Genomic DNA, 14575 nt, shown 5'->3' on the forward strand with positions numbered 1-14575 from the left:
CCTAAATCAAACAATTGACTCCATGTGAAAGAACTCACTAAACCTCATATACCTGAAATTACTTAAACTCGGACAATAAACTCGATGAGAAAGAACAGATTATTCATCATGAATAAAGACTATTTGGCTAGACAACATTCAGCCAAATTCAAAGAGATCGTAATGATATACAGGCATACCCCGCTTTAAGTACACTCACTTTAAGTACACTCGCGAGTAAGTACATATCGCCCAATAGGCAAACAGCAGCTCACGCATGCGCCTGTCATCACGTCCTGAACAGCAATACCGGCTCCCTACCTGTACCAAAGCTGTGCGCAAGCAGAGAGACTACAGAGCCTGTTACAAATGTGTTATTTACATCAGTTATGCACGTATATAACGATTGCAGTACAGTACATGCATCGATAAGTGGGAAAAGGGAGTGCTTCACTTTAAGTACATTTTCGCTTTACATACATGCTCCGGTCCCATTGCGTACGTTAATGTGGGGTATGCCTGTCGTCCTCTATGCTGATGATAGCAAGTACTTTATACAAAGCTAGCTCAAAATAATAGAACTAGACACATTAATAATCTAAGCAGCAACAAGAAAACACAGATACATATAAATACATACATGATATATGAAGGACACAGCATCAACAGAGTACTAAAAAGGAACACAGAGCACAAAGTGTAAACTGAAACACTATATTAGCTTGTAAGGTCTCAGTCAACAATATTATTAATCTTAAAGAAAGGAGCCAAAATCTATGTTGATATTAAGACCGTTAGGTACCAAGATTTTAATGCATAGATCCAGTATGTTCTTGCTTGGAGATTTGGGTGATATATTACCTCCTCTCCAACTATTTTTGACCTTGGCTAGTCCCATGAATTTCAACCCTTTGGGGTCCTGGGCGTGATGGTCTTTAAAGTGTTTAGATACACTATGTTGACTGAAACCTTTCTCAATATTACAATATACCTGCCCTAATTCCCTTATTAAGTAGTTCTAACACATAAAATTCACATAAAAGTTCACAATTGGCCTAAAATGCTCAGTGTCATGTTTTGTTACTGTATAGTGATATGTTCTGCAATTCTCAATTTTAACCTACTTGTTGTCCTTCCTACATATTTTTTATTGCAGGGACACTGCAACACATAGATTTATGTGATCAGAATTACAATCAATCAGGTCCTCAATTTAAAAAAACTCCTTGGTGATGTCAGACTGTACATACTTAAAACTCTTTGTAGATGTTGGTTGTAATCTACAGCCCTTACAATTAAGGCATTTGAAAAAGCCCTTTGTGATATCTTGCCGTTTAGATATATCGTTTTTCAGACAATTTGGGGCTAGTCTCTATTTTAAATTTGGTGCTTTAGTGAATATCATCTGTTTTTTTGGGGGGAGGATCTGTTGGAGGATAGGATCTTTATGCAAGATACCCCAATGTTGATGTACTATTCTTTTAATCTGTGCTGTTGAGCTATTAAACTGGGTCTCAAAAGGTATTGATATTGTCCCTTGTTCGTCTTTGTTAGCAATTATGTTGGTGTCTTTAAATTGTATTAAGTTATATCTATCCATTGCTGACACTGTATCATATGCCTTCTTAACTATTTCAGTTTTGTATTTTCTCTCTGAATTTAGTCATCATGTTAGATGCTTGCTCCTGAAAGATGGCATCTTGAATGCAATTGCGTTTGAGTCTTTCCAATTGCCCCATTGGGATGTTGTCTAGCCACCTGTCTAGATGTCCACTATCTGCTTGAAAAAAGTTTTTACAATATTCCGGTTTTATGTATGTTTTGGTTTCCAAAATTCAATTTTCAACATAAATAGATAGATAGATCTAAGAATTCGATAACATCTTTACTGTACTTACTGGTAAACTTGAGGTTATATGGATTATTATTGAGAAGTGTGAGAAAGGTTTCCAAAAGATCTGTGCTTCCCTGCCAAATCAAAGGTATGTCGTCTATGTACCGATAATGTAAAACAAATATAATCACTGCGCTTCTCCATGTAAAGAGCATGCAGCTAGTGAAGGAAATGGCCATACAAATGTGCAAAACAGAAAGTGAATCCCTGCGCTTCTCCCATAGGGATAGCAATCAATGGGGAATATATATATATATGTATGGTGTAAATATCTATAAGAAAAAAGGAGACTTTTGGTATACATCCTTTGATCAAATAATGCCAAGCCTGCTAACCACGTCAAGGTAAGTCTCTTTAGCAGGTCCCTACGCTAAATGCATACTAGTGTTATGTGAAATAAGCCCAGAAGGGGTTAAAATATCAAAGCATATGCTTGTATAACCTAGTGCAATTAAAAACTGGTATATACCAGTACAGATACTCACATGTAAGTGAAGTAGAATAAGGGGACCTTGCTAGGAGATTATACCTAGAAGAGGAGGGGCTGGCCTGCCACAAACTGCTCAATAAGCAGTTGCAGGTGATTGGCTAAATATATTCAATTACACCATAGTAGTGTTGCCCTCTAGGAGCGTGCTGCAAAGGATTAAAATCGGCCCAACAAATAATGTAAAACAAATATAATCACTGCGCTTCTCCATGTAAAGAGCATGCAGCTAGTGAAGGAAATGGCCATACAAATGTGCAAAACAGAAAGTGAATCCCTGCGCTTCTCCCATAGGGATAGCAATCAATGGGGAATATATATATATATGTATGGTGTAAATATCTATAAGAAAAAAGGAGACTTTTGGTATACATCCTTTGATCAAATAATGCCAAGCCTGCTAACCACGTCAAGGTAAGTCTCTTTAGCAGGTCCCTACGCTAAATGCATACTAGTGTTATGTGAAATAAGCCCAGAAGGGGTTAAAATATCAAAGCATATGCTTGTATAACCTAGTGCAATTAAAAACTGGTATATACCAGTACAGATACTCACATGTAAGTGAAGTGGAATAAGGGGACCTTGCTAGGAGATTATATACCTAGAAGAGGAGGGGCTGGCCTGCCACAAACTGCTCAATAAGCAGTTGCAGGTGATTGGCTAAATATATTCAATTACACCATAGTAGTGTTGCCCTCTAGGAGCGTGCTGCAAAGGATTAAAAGCGGCCCAACAAATAATGTAAAACAAATATAATCACTGCGCTTCTCCATGTAAAGAGCATGCAGCTAGTGAAGGAAATGGCCATACAAATGTGCAAAACAGAAAGTGAATCCCTGCGCTTCTCCCATAGGGATAGCAATCAATGGGGAATATATATATATATATGTATGGTGTAAATATCTATAAGAAAAAAGGAGACTTTTGGTATACATCCTTTGATCAAATAATGCCAAGCCTGCTAACCACGTCAAGGTAAGTCTCTTTAGCAGGTCCCTACGCTAAATGCATACTAGTGTTATGTGAAATAAGCCCAGAAGGGGTTAAAATATCAAAGCATATGCTTGTATAACCTAGTGCAATTAAAAACTGGTATATCCTTTGCAGCACGCTCCTAGAGGGCAACACTACTATGGTGTAATTGAATATATTTAGCCAATCACCTGCAACTGCTTATTGAGCAGTTTGTGGCAGGCCAGCCCCTCCTCTTCTAGGTATATAATCTCCTAGCAAGGTCCCCTTATTCCACTTCACTTACATGTGAGTATCTGTACTGGTATATACCAGTTTTTAATTGCACTAGGTTATACAAGCATATGCTTTGATATTTTAACCCCTTCTGGGCTTATTTCACATAACACTAGTATGCATTTAGCGTAGGGACCTGCTAAAGAGACTTACCTTGACGTGGTTAGCAGGCTTGGCATTATTTGATCAAAGGATGTATACCAAAAGTCTCCTTTTTTCTTATAGATATTTACACCATACATATATATATATATTCCCCATTGATTGCTATCCCTATGGGAGAAGCGCAGGGATTCACTTTCTGTTTTGCACATTTGTATGGCCATTTCCTTCACTAGCTGCATGCTCTTTACATGGAGAAGCGCAGTGATTATATTTGTTTTACATTATTTGTTGAGCCGATTTTAATCCTTTGCAGCACGCTCCTAGAGGGCAACACTACTATGGTGTAATTGAATATATTTAGCCAATCACCTGCAACTGCTTATTGAGCAGTTTGTGGCAGGCCAGCCCCTCCTCTTCTAGGTATATAATCTCCTAGCAAGGTCCCCTTATTCCACTTCACTTACATGTGAGTATCTGTACTGGTATATACCAGTTTTTAATTGCACTAGGTTATACAAGCATATGCTTTGATATTTTAACCCCTTCTGGGCTTATTTCACATAACACTAGTATGCATTTAGCATAGGGACCTGCTAAAGAGACTTACCTTGACGTGGTTAGCAGGCTTGGCATTATTTGATCAAAGGATGTATACCAAAAGTCTCCTTTTTTCTTATAGATATTTGCACCATACATATATATATATATTCCCCATTGATTGCTATCCCTATGGGAGAAGCGCAGGGATTCACTTTCTGTTTTGCACATTTGTATGGCCATTTCCTTCACTAGCTGCATGCTCTTTACATGGAGAAGCGCAGTGATTATATTTGTTTTACATTATTTGTTGGGCTGATTTTAATGCTTTGCAGCACGCTCCTAGAGGGCAACACTACTATGGTGTAATTGAATATATTTAGCCAATCACCTGCAACTGCTTATTGAGCAGTTTGTGGCAGGCCAGCCCCTCCTCTTCTAGGTATATAATCTCCTAGCAAGGTCCCCTTATTCCACTTCACTTACATGTGAGTATCTGTACTGGTATATACCAGTTTTTAATTGCACTAGGTTATACAAGCATATGCTTTGATATTTTAACCCCTTCTGGGCTTATTTCACATAACACTAGTATGCATTTAGCGTAGGGACCTGCTAAAGAGACTTACCTTGACGTGGTTAGCAGGCTTGGCATTATTTGATCAAAGGATGTATACCAAAAGTCTCCTTTTTTCTTATAGATATTTACACCATACATATATATATATATTCCCCATTGATTGCTATCCCTATGGGAGAAGCGCAGGGATTCACTTTCCGTCTATGTACCGATGCCATTGTACTAGGTTTGTGCCAAACTCGTGGCCCGACCATATATATTGGTCCTCCCACATGGCGAGAAATAAATTGGCATAGTTCGGCGCAAACCTGGAACCCATGGCCGTTCCCCTAATCTGTAAGTAATATTGGTCACCGTACCACAAATAGTTATGGTTTAGGATATGATGGATACTATCCAGGAGGAATTCAATTTGTGATTCCTCTAAGCCGCTAGTTCTGAGTAAATTCTCTTTGATGGCTTTACATCCCTGCATGTGATCAATCACTGTATAGAGTGACGATACATCGCACATGACTAAGGTGTAATGTTCATCCCATGTTACATCTTTCAAAATATTTAACACCTGTATTGTGTCTTTAAGATAAGATTTTAATCTAGTGACTGGTTCCTTCAAGAATTGATCTATATAGCCTGACAAGTTAGATGTAAGTGACTTGATTCCAGGGACGATTGGTCATCCGGGGGGGTTGGTTGTACTCTTATGAACTTTGGGTAAGTAGTAAAATATAGGGATCTAAGGACTCTCTATATTCAAATAGTCCCATTCAAATTTGTTTAGGATACCTGCCCTAATTCCCTTATTAAGTAGTTCTAACAATTCTTTATGAAATTGGGCGGTAGGATTATTGTCTAATCTCATGTATGTCCCAGTATCATTGAGTAATCTCAATGCCTCTGCATCATAATCCACTCTGTCAAGAACTACAAACCCCCCTTATCTGCAGGTTTAATTACTATATTATCCATTTGAGATCATTCAAAGTCCCCCTAGGATTCTTAGAAGTACTCAACGTCCTCCTGAACTAATTTACTGAACGTATCAATGTGACTACTTTTCAGATAGGTAGGATAGAAGATTGGATATTTCTTAAGGGACGTGTGTTTGAATTTATTACACATGGTGCTAATCATGTCACTCCTCTCGTATGTAATGTTCTGTTTGACAAAATATTTTTTTAATGTGAGATTTCTTGCAAATTTGTTAATATCAATATAAGTATTGAATGTATTGATTTTATTAGTTGGTGAAAATGCCAATCCTCTCTTTTGAATCCTAGTTTGATCTTTTGTCAGTGTTACCTCACTGAGATTGAAAATCCCACTTGTTTTTATATTCAATGCATTTATTTTTTTGGTGGCTTGTACTCCTCTTTTTTCCTTTTTGTAGGCTCTCTGTTCCTGTTCAGTGGTGTGTTGGTCTTGCGTGTTTCCAATTGATGGTTTGTGTTTCTCCCTATTTCTCCCACTCTCTCCTTCTCTCAGCTCTCTAAAAAAGAGGCAGATGAATTGGAAGGTTGTGCATCATAGAACTTTCTTCCTTATCACTTTCTTTATGATAATGTTGTTGTTTTTGTGTATTATTCTGGTTATAACGACTTTTCCAGCTATGTCTTCGATTTCTATAATCACCGGAGTTGTGTCTATCTCTATCATGTGGATATTTGTTATAATGCTCTCTAGACTGAAAGTATTGTTTTTTCGGATTATAATTAAGTAATAATCCCCGAAGAACAGGGCATTACTGGCCAATAATGCCCTGGCTGGAAGAGTTGAAGGCTCGAGGCGAAGTCGATGGACTTTAACCCAGCCAGGGCATTATTGACCAGTAATGCCCTGTTCTGAGGGGATTATTCCGATTATAGGCTAAATGTAGGCTTTTTTCATAAATAATAGACACTTTTGTATAATTATATAGATTTTTTAATTAAAATAAAATGGTAAATACATTAAAGCACCTCTATATACGCTTACACTGCAGCTATCTACAGTACATCCACACACTGCCGCCCCCACTGTGTACACACACACACACACAAACACACTGCAGCTCTACACACACACACACAACACACAAACTTCTGCTACACACAAACTCTGTAGCTACACACATATACAGTACAACACCACAGCATCACACACACTGCAGCTCTACACACACACACACACAAACTCTCCGGACTAATCTAGATTGGGACTGTGATTGTATGCACTAGTGCAGTGGAGTGCTCCCCACAGGGGGGACGCTAGATTTTTCTGGAGGGGCGAGGGCGGTTGCAGAGGTCCCGCGCTCGTCCCTACGGCATTTAAATTAAATGCCGGGGGTTCGCGTGAGGCCTCTGCAACCTACTTACCGGGTCAGTAGTTTGTTGTGCCACGTCACCATGGCAATGCGACATCAAATGGCGCAGTGGGGCCATGTGACGTGACATGACCCCGCGGTGTCATTTGATGCTGTGTTGCCATGGCAACGGGGTCGTGTGACGTCACACTCGGTGTCATTTGACGCTGGTCAAACAGTAAGGGGAGTGTGAGTAGCTGCGGGAGCAGGCGAGGTGGTGCATGTCAAAAGGTTTGCGCTCCACTGCACTAGTGTACGCTGCTATTATATACTGTAGGTTTTGAAATTAACTCTGACACCAGCAGTTACACTTTTATTCAACCAATAAGTGTGGAGGAGGTAACTACTTAAGGAGGTAGGGTGAGGTAACTAATTATACCCCGGCCAAAGACATAAATTGAAACGCGTGGGGTGAGCAAGTTTCTGTAGGAGAGGATCAGCTGGGAGTCTTATTGCTAGTTCCTGCTGAGAATCAGAAGCTGTTTCTAGTAGCTCTTCTTGAGAAAACCTCGGGAGAACTTGGAGGTAACTCTGTGCATTCTGGGTGACGGAGAATCGTGCAAGATGAGAGGTGGCTGTCCCACGTGATGCATGATGAGACACGGAAGTGGTGAGAGAGAGGGGAGAAGCTGGTTGTATACCGAGTAGGAAGGCAGCTCGCTACTCAACCCCACCACCCAGTGATATATTGGATTGGAGGAAGAAGAAGAGCCAGTACTGTGGACATCAGAACTGAGTCAGAGTTATACTCTGGAGACACAGGTACCAGGCAGAGAGCTATAAGCTCGATACAGAGACTGTGATACAGCTATATAGCTATACAGGACTATTGCTGATTTGATTCCCTAGATCCAAGAGTTAAGTGTGAGAGACTTGATACATAATAATCCTCTATTTTTTATGTGCTACAACTTATGAGTAAGGTTCTTATATATTTTTAGTAAATAGCTTATATACTCCTTGGTCTGATTGAACCTACTGTAGTGCCGACGAGTATTCTAAAACAAATCTGGGGCAATCACCAACAAGACCCAGGTACATCCTGGGTACATGCTGGGTAGATGCTGCAACATTTCAGTGACATTTCTGCAGACAGACTAATGGCCCATCGGACTAACAGCGGGGTCTCTGGCAGTCTCATTCAAACTGACTGGGACTACCAGGGACTCCTGCTGTGTTACTCCGATGGGCCATTAGTCGCTGCAGAAATGTCACTGAAATGTTGCAGCATGTACCTGGATATTGTTGGTGATAGTGATGGGGCAGCCGTTATTCGAACGGATCTCGAATTGGAAGTCGATATAATCCCCTAATTCTCCCCAGTTTTGGCGCGTTATTTTTAAAGAAACGCATTAGATGCCCAAAGCTGAACCACATTGATTTCAGGTCTGTTGACCCCCTACTCCCCGAGTTACAGGCCCCATTATGGGGTGCCGGTACACCCACCATGTTAAAATCCTGTGGGATCGAATCTACAGTAAACAATGCAGAGGGATACCGGCACCCCATAACAGGGCCTGTATCTAGGGAAGTAGGGGGTCCCCAAGGCTGAAATCAACTTTGTTCAGCTCGGAAGACCCCCTGCTCCCCCATACTAGTATCACCCCCCCCCCTCCATAAAATAAATCATTACCTTAGCAGGTAGCTGCTAAGGTAATGAAGCTGCTTACATTTTATTTTTATTCATAGTGTGCGTATTTTAATTTGCATTGTGGTGTGGTTTTTTGGAGATGTTACTGTATGTGTCAGAATGTATTTGCTATGTATTTTTGGCGACGGAGGACAGATGGGCTTTGCTGGTGGAGGGGATTCATACTGTATTGCCGTGGTAAGTACAGTAGAACTGTATTTATTTTATTATGCTACTGTAGTTAATGTGTTTAATAATGGGCCAAATAATCTATTATCCATATCTGGATAATAGTTATTTGGCCCATTAATGTAATGTATGTGTGTTTGGTAGTGCGGGGGGGGGGGGGTGATTTATTTAAATGTACTGTGTAGGCCAAGTTTTTTTACACACAGGGTTGGCACCTGTGCCTTAACCCCTTCATTGCCTTAGCGGGCATTGCATGGCCGCTAATGTAATGAAGCTGCTTACATTTTTAATTTTTATTTATTGTGTGCGTGAGCAGGGGGTCTCCTGAAATGAGCAAAGTTTATTTCAGCCTCGGGGACCCCCTACTTCCTGAGATACAGGCCCCGTTATGGGGTGCCCGTATCCCTCTAGTCCCGCGGTCACGTGACCCACAATTTTAACATGGCGGGGATACCGGCACCCCATAACTGGGCCTGTAACTCAGGAAGTAGGGGGTCCCCGGACCTGAAATCAACTTTGTTCAGCTCAGGAGAACCCCTGCTCACGCACACTATGAATAAAAATAAAATGTAAGCAGCTTCATTACCTTAGCAGCTACCTGCTTAGGTAATGAATTTTTTATGGAGGGGGGAGGGGATGTTGGATACTAGTGTGGGGGAGCAGGGGGTCTTCCGAGCTAAACAAAGTTGATTTCAGCCTTGGGGACCACCTACTTCCCGATATACAGGCCCTGTTATGGGGTGCCGGTATCTCTCTGCATTGTTTACTGTAGATTCGATCCCACAGGATTTTAACATGGCGGGTGTACCGGCATCCCATAACCGGGCCTGTAACTCGGGAAGTAGGGGGTCCCCGGACCAGAAATCAATGTGGTTCAGCTCCGGAGACCCCCTGCTACAATACTGTAATTTTAGAATTTTAATAAAACCCCCGCGATCGCCTGTGAGAGGCGCGCAGTTAGAGTGACTGATTCAGACTCTCTTACTGCGCGTCTATTACACAAAGGCAGACGCCGGTAGCATTCACACAGCAGGGGTCCCTGCTTTGGGCATCTAATGCACCGCAGTCATTTCTTTAAACACACCGAATTTTGTCCCCGTTGTGATTATGGTTTCCCGCATTAATTACCGCGTGGTGTTCGAATAACGGCCGTCCCATCAGTAGCCCCAGATTTTCCAAAGCAAGTTTAAGGCAAGATTTAGAACCTGTACCTATATCCTGTTCCACTATATTCACTATTATCGTTTCCAACAAGGACCCTTTGGGTTTCATAACCCTATTTGCAAGATCCAGTTCCAGCGCTGTCTGGGTTAATTTGAATTGTCTTTCCTGCTAATCCTGCAGCACGACGCAATCAGCGTATAGGAGACCCCAAATTCCAGTTCCACTGTGTAGTGGAGAAACGTCTGAACTATTCTACCTGTTGTAAGTGCATCTCTCACCTTGTGTTGTAGACCTAATTTCAGACATACTACTCTGTTTTTTCTCTTGTCCCCTTCCCCTATTTTTTCTTCCCTTATCTCTGCACATAGGTTATCTCCAGCATACATTCCTTCTCGGCATCTGTGGGGTCGAGGACCTAATTGGCAGCATTGAAATAGGGAAAGTATTCACTCTGGTAGCATCTCCTCCAGGTTGTTTATTTTCGGTATTTGAATATTATTGAAGTGTTTAATCTTACTGTGGTGTTTATGAATATTGATATTAGTTCTTTGTAGCGCTTATTGTCTTTTCACGCACACATATATACACTGTTCGACAAACCCAGTCGCTCGTACGCCCCGGGCGACTGGATTTGACCTCGTGGCGACCTCCTCATTGCCGCCCAAGCAGCGCATGCGGTTCTTTGAAATTTTCCCTGCTCGTGTTGAAAAAAAAAAAAAAAACACTGTCCCCCTACCTGATTGGTGAGTTGACTTGGCGCGATCCCAGGATTTGTTTTTTTGGGGGCTCTATATGAGCCCGCGCATCTGGTGGCGAGCAGATTTTTGGGTGATTTGTCGACTACTGTATATATATATATATATATATATATATATATATATATATATATCTCTATATATATATATATAGAGTCGACAAATCACCCAAAAATCTACTCGCCACCAGATGCGTGGGCTCATATAGAGCCCACAAAATATATATATATTTTATATACATACAAAGATATATATATATATATATCTCTAACACACACAAAAGGGAGTCGCTCACACTATATATTGAAAAAGGCTAAACCAGAACTTAAAAATAAAGTATACAGGTTGCAAAATAGTAAATGAAACTATAACACATACCAAAGAAAATAATATAAACAAGAACTGGTGGTGCTAAGGGATAGCAATAATATATGGACACACAAAAATGACTAACAAGATCCCTTATAACAGCACTCTAAATATGCCTAAAGTAAGATATACAGATCAGAAACAAAAAAACGGCAACCAAAGTCAACTTGAAAAAATGTTTATGATTTTAATACAGTAGCAGTAGAACACACTAACATTTAAAAACATACAAACACTGATGGCAGCTTGAAATATGCTAGAGAAAATAACACAAGCATGACAAGAGAAAAAGACAATCTGAGGACTAAATGCACAGTACTGAAAAGAACTAGTAGCTAACAATCCTAATATGAGTAGTGATTCAGAACAGTAAAAAATGCAAAAACATCCCCACAGAATCCTAGCTGCAAGAGAGGAGAAAAAAAAAATGAGATCTCTATCTATATCAAATTGAAATCAAACAACTAAGGAGAGATAAATAAGTTGAAATAAACGTATGAGTGCTAGTAAAACAGCACACATGAAGAAAAATAACAACCAAGGGGGAGCAACAGGGGAGGGAGAAAGGATAATAAATATAACACTCAAACCCTGTGTGTAATAGTCCAAAAAATTACATTACTAAAGCATGCTGAGGTGTCAACAAACACTGTAGTTTAGAGCAATAAGGGAGACAGATGTAAATAAGTCTCCTGCCCAACTCAGCATCTATGTTGGTGCTGAGAAGCATATGAAAAAGCCAGTGCTGTTGAAAAATCCTGGTAATTGACAAAACGATACTCAGCTGTAGACATCCATGTTCCAGTCCTTATAGAACCCAGGGAAGGAGTAATTCCATCTAGACTAGAGTCTCAGTGAGAAGTCAAATGTCCAGGAAATGCTCCAAGAAGATAATCATTAGCAACATAAATCATGGGGGGTCCTGCCATCAGGGACAATATATATATATACTATTTATCAAATTGCAATGATTCATGGTAAATATCAACCCTTGCCATTGAGCAGTTTATCATGATATTTATGTAAATCGCTGTAGTCGAACACGGCCTCACACACAATATCATTTGCAAGGAGACGCTTTTCGGCCCTTACCCAGGATGAGTAAAAAATATGGGGAGATGAGTGGTGAGAATTTTGCTTGTAATATTAAGGGGGTAATTCAGTATACAGTAGTTTCAAGTAACCGTTTGGGTCGTTATTGGCCGAAATCCCCCTTTGACTTTGTAATGGAAGTTTTCAGCCAATAACACTCTGAACAGCCGCTTACGACTAAATTACTCCTTTAAAATTACAAGCAAAATTCACATCACTTATCTACTCACAAAATATTGAATAGGGAGCAGAGTTGAAATTGAATCACATGCACATTAAAGCTGCAGTTCAGTTTTTTAAATGTTTTTTTTTTTTTTTACTTCAATAGGTTCATGTGGGCAATCTCTAATTACCTAAAGAACTGCATAGCTGCCGGTTAATACGTTCTCCATCTATTGATCGGCAAAGTTTGGCGACATCTTTAAATATGGGGAATGTAAATCGTTGCTATAGGAACAAGCATGCTTGTTAAAATAGAATACAAGAAAATTGGTCTTTCAAAGTTGTTTTTTTTAAAACAGAAAATGCTAAAAGTATTTTTTCTTACTACAGAACTGATTTATTAAAAAAAACACACATGCAGGATATTGCATAAACTGCAGCTTTAAGGATGGGCACTTTCACAGTTTATTGGATTTGGTATTGGTTTTAAATTTTTTACGTGTTTTGGTTTTGAATGTGGGTTTGGTTCTAAAACATCTTTGTGTTTTGATTTTGTCTAAATCCTCTAATAACCCCCCCCCCCCTCCCAAGTCACAGGGGAAGCATCAGACAATCAGGTATGGAAGGAGGCACCTGAATCCGGATTTGAGGCAGAAATGTGTTTTGGTTCATAATTTCTGTCCTGTACTGTAGTGCCGACGGTTATTCTAAAATAAACCAGTGGTAATTACCAAAAAAGACCCAGGTACATGCTGGGTATATGCTGCACCATTTCAGTGACATTTCTGCAGAGACTAACGACCCATCGGATTAACAGCCGGGGTCCCTGGCAGTCCCATTCAAACTGAATGGGACTGCCTGGGACCCAGCTGTGTTAATCCGATGGGCCATTAGCCTCTAAAGAAATGTCACTGAAATGTACCCAGCATGTACCTGGCTAGTTTAAGGCAAGTTTTAGAATACTCGTTGGCTCGTATGTTCAGATAGTCATTTGTGCATGTTGGTTCACAATAGTCAAACATTTCAATGGCACATGGAGATTTGGAGATCAAGGACCTGACTAGAATCACAGGATGGCATTGAGAATATTGGCAACCCAGTAGGGCTGGTTTTGTATGTTACGTAAATTATCCAACTTAACTACTATAAATGTTGCTGAGCAAAAGTGATTTCTGCTTCTGTTTTCTCACAATTCTAAAAAAAATTTTATGACTTGCTGATTCCATCCTGCAGGTGGAATGTGCTGAGAAGGATATGCATTCTGGAACCTTTGGAGGCATCATCCATGAGGCAATGAATGATCTAGTATCTCTGTTAGGTAATGTTTGCTACCCATTATATAAAAGTAATGTAGAAAATGTGTTTCATTCTATGATTGGGCCTTATGGGGGGTTAATGCTTGGCAATGTTTAGTATGTCTGGCCGTAAATATAACATTTGACAAATTATGCAATTGAGGAAAACTCCTCAACCAGGCATCAAAATTAAGATGTTAGGGGGTTATAATGATGATCCTCTCCGATGGAAAGCAGACCCTCAGAGCTAATGTAGGGGTAGATGATCACCAACCAGAGCCAAGGGACAGAGTTCTGTTAGAGTAGTCATAGTCGGGAAGCAGGCAGAGGTCAAGGCAGGCAGCAAAGATACAAGGTCAGGATAACAGACTGGGGTCAAGGCAGGCAGCAGAGAAGCAAGGTCGGGGTCACAGGCTGGTGTTGGCAACAGGAAATCCACAGAAACAGGGAATCCACAGGAACAGGGCTAGAATACAGGAACGGGGAATGGACAGGGGAATGGCTAGTATACAGGAACAGGGAATGCACAGGAGCAGGGCTAGTATACAGGAACAGGAAGTTGTAAGGTTCGGCGTTAGATTCCGCCCCCATGATGATGGGCGAGGCACTGCAGACCAGGGGGGTTACCCACAGGCGCCCTGCTGCCAGACACAGGAGTATCTCCAGGTTCAGGCTTAGGCCCTGCCCCCGCAGCCCACCGCACGAGGACACGGGTGATGCACCAAGCCACATCACAAGGAACACACGA

General features: G+C 40.7%; 1 protein-coding gene across 4 annotated transcripts in view; it reads left to right on the forward strand.

The window, feature by feature from the left end:
* LOC142486943 (beta-Ala-His dipeptidase-like) overlaps window positions 1-14575 on the forward strand; it is an 87224-nt gene that overhangs the window by 52101 nt on the left and 20548 nt on the right. For all 4 annotated transcript variants that reach the window (XM_075585477.1, XM_075585481.1, XM_075585478.1 and 1 more), the window contains exon 7: window positions 13766-13850. In XM_075585477.1, the coding sequence (XP_075441592.1) occupies window positions 13766-13850 (85 nt within the window). The remainder of the gene's footprint in view (window positions 1-13765; window positions 13851-14575) is intronic.

This window comes from Ascaphus truei, chromosome 2 (genome assembly GCF_040206685.1).
Source record: "Ascaphus truei isolate aAscTru1 chromosome 2, aAscTru1.hap1, whole genome shotgun sequence".
Lineage (NCBI taxonomy): Eukaryota > Metazoa > Chordata > Amphibia > Anura > Ascaphidae > Ascaphus > Ascaphus truei.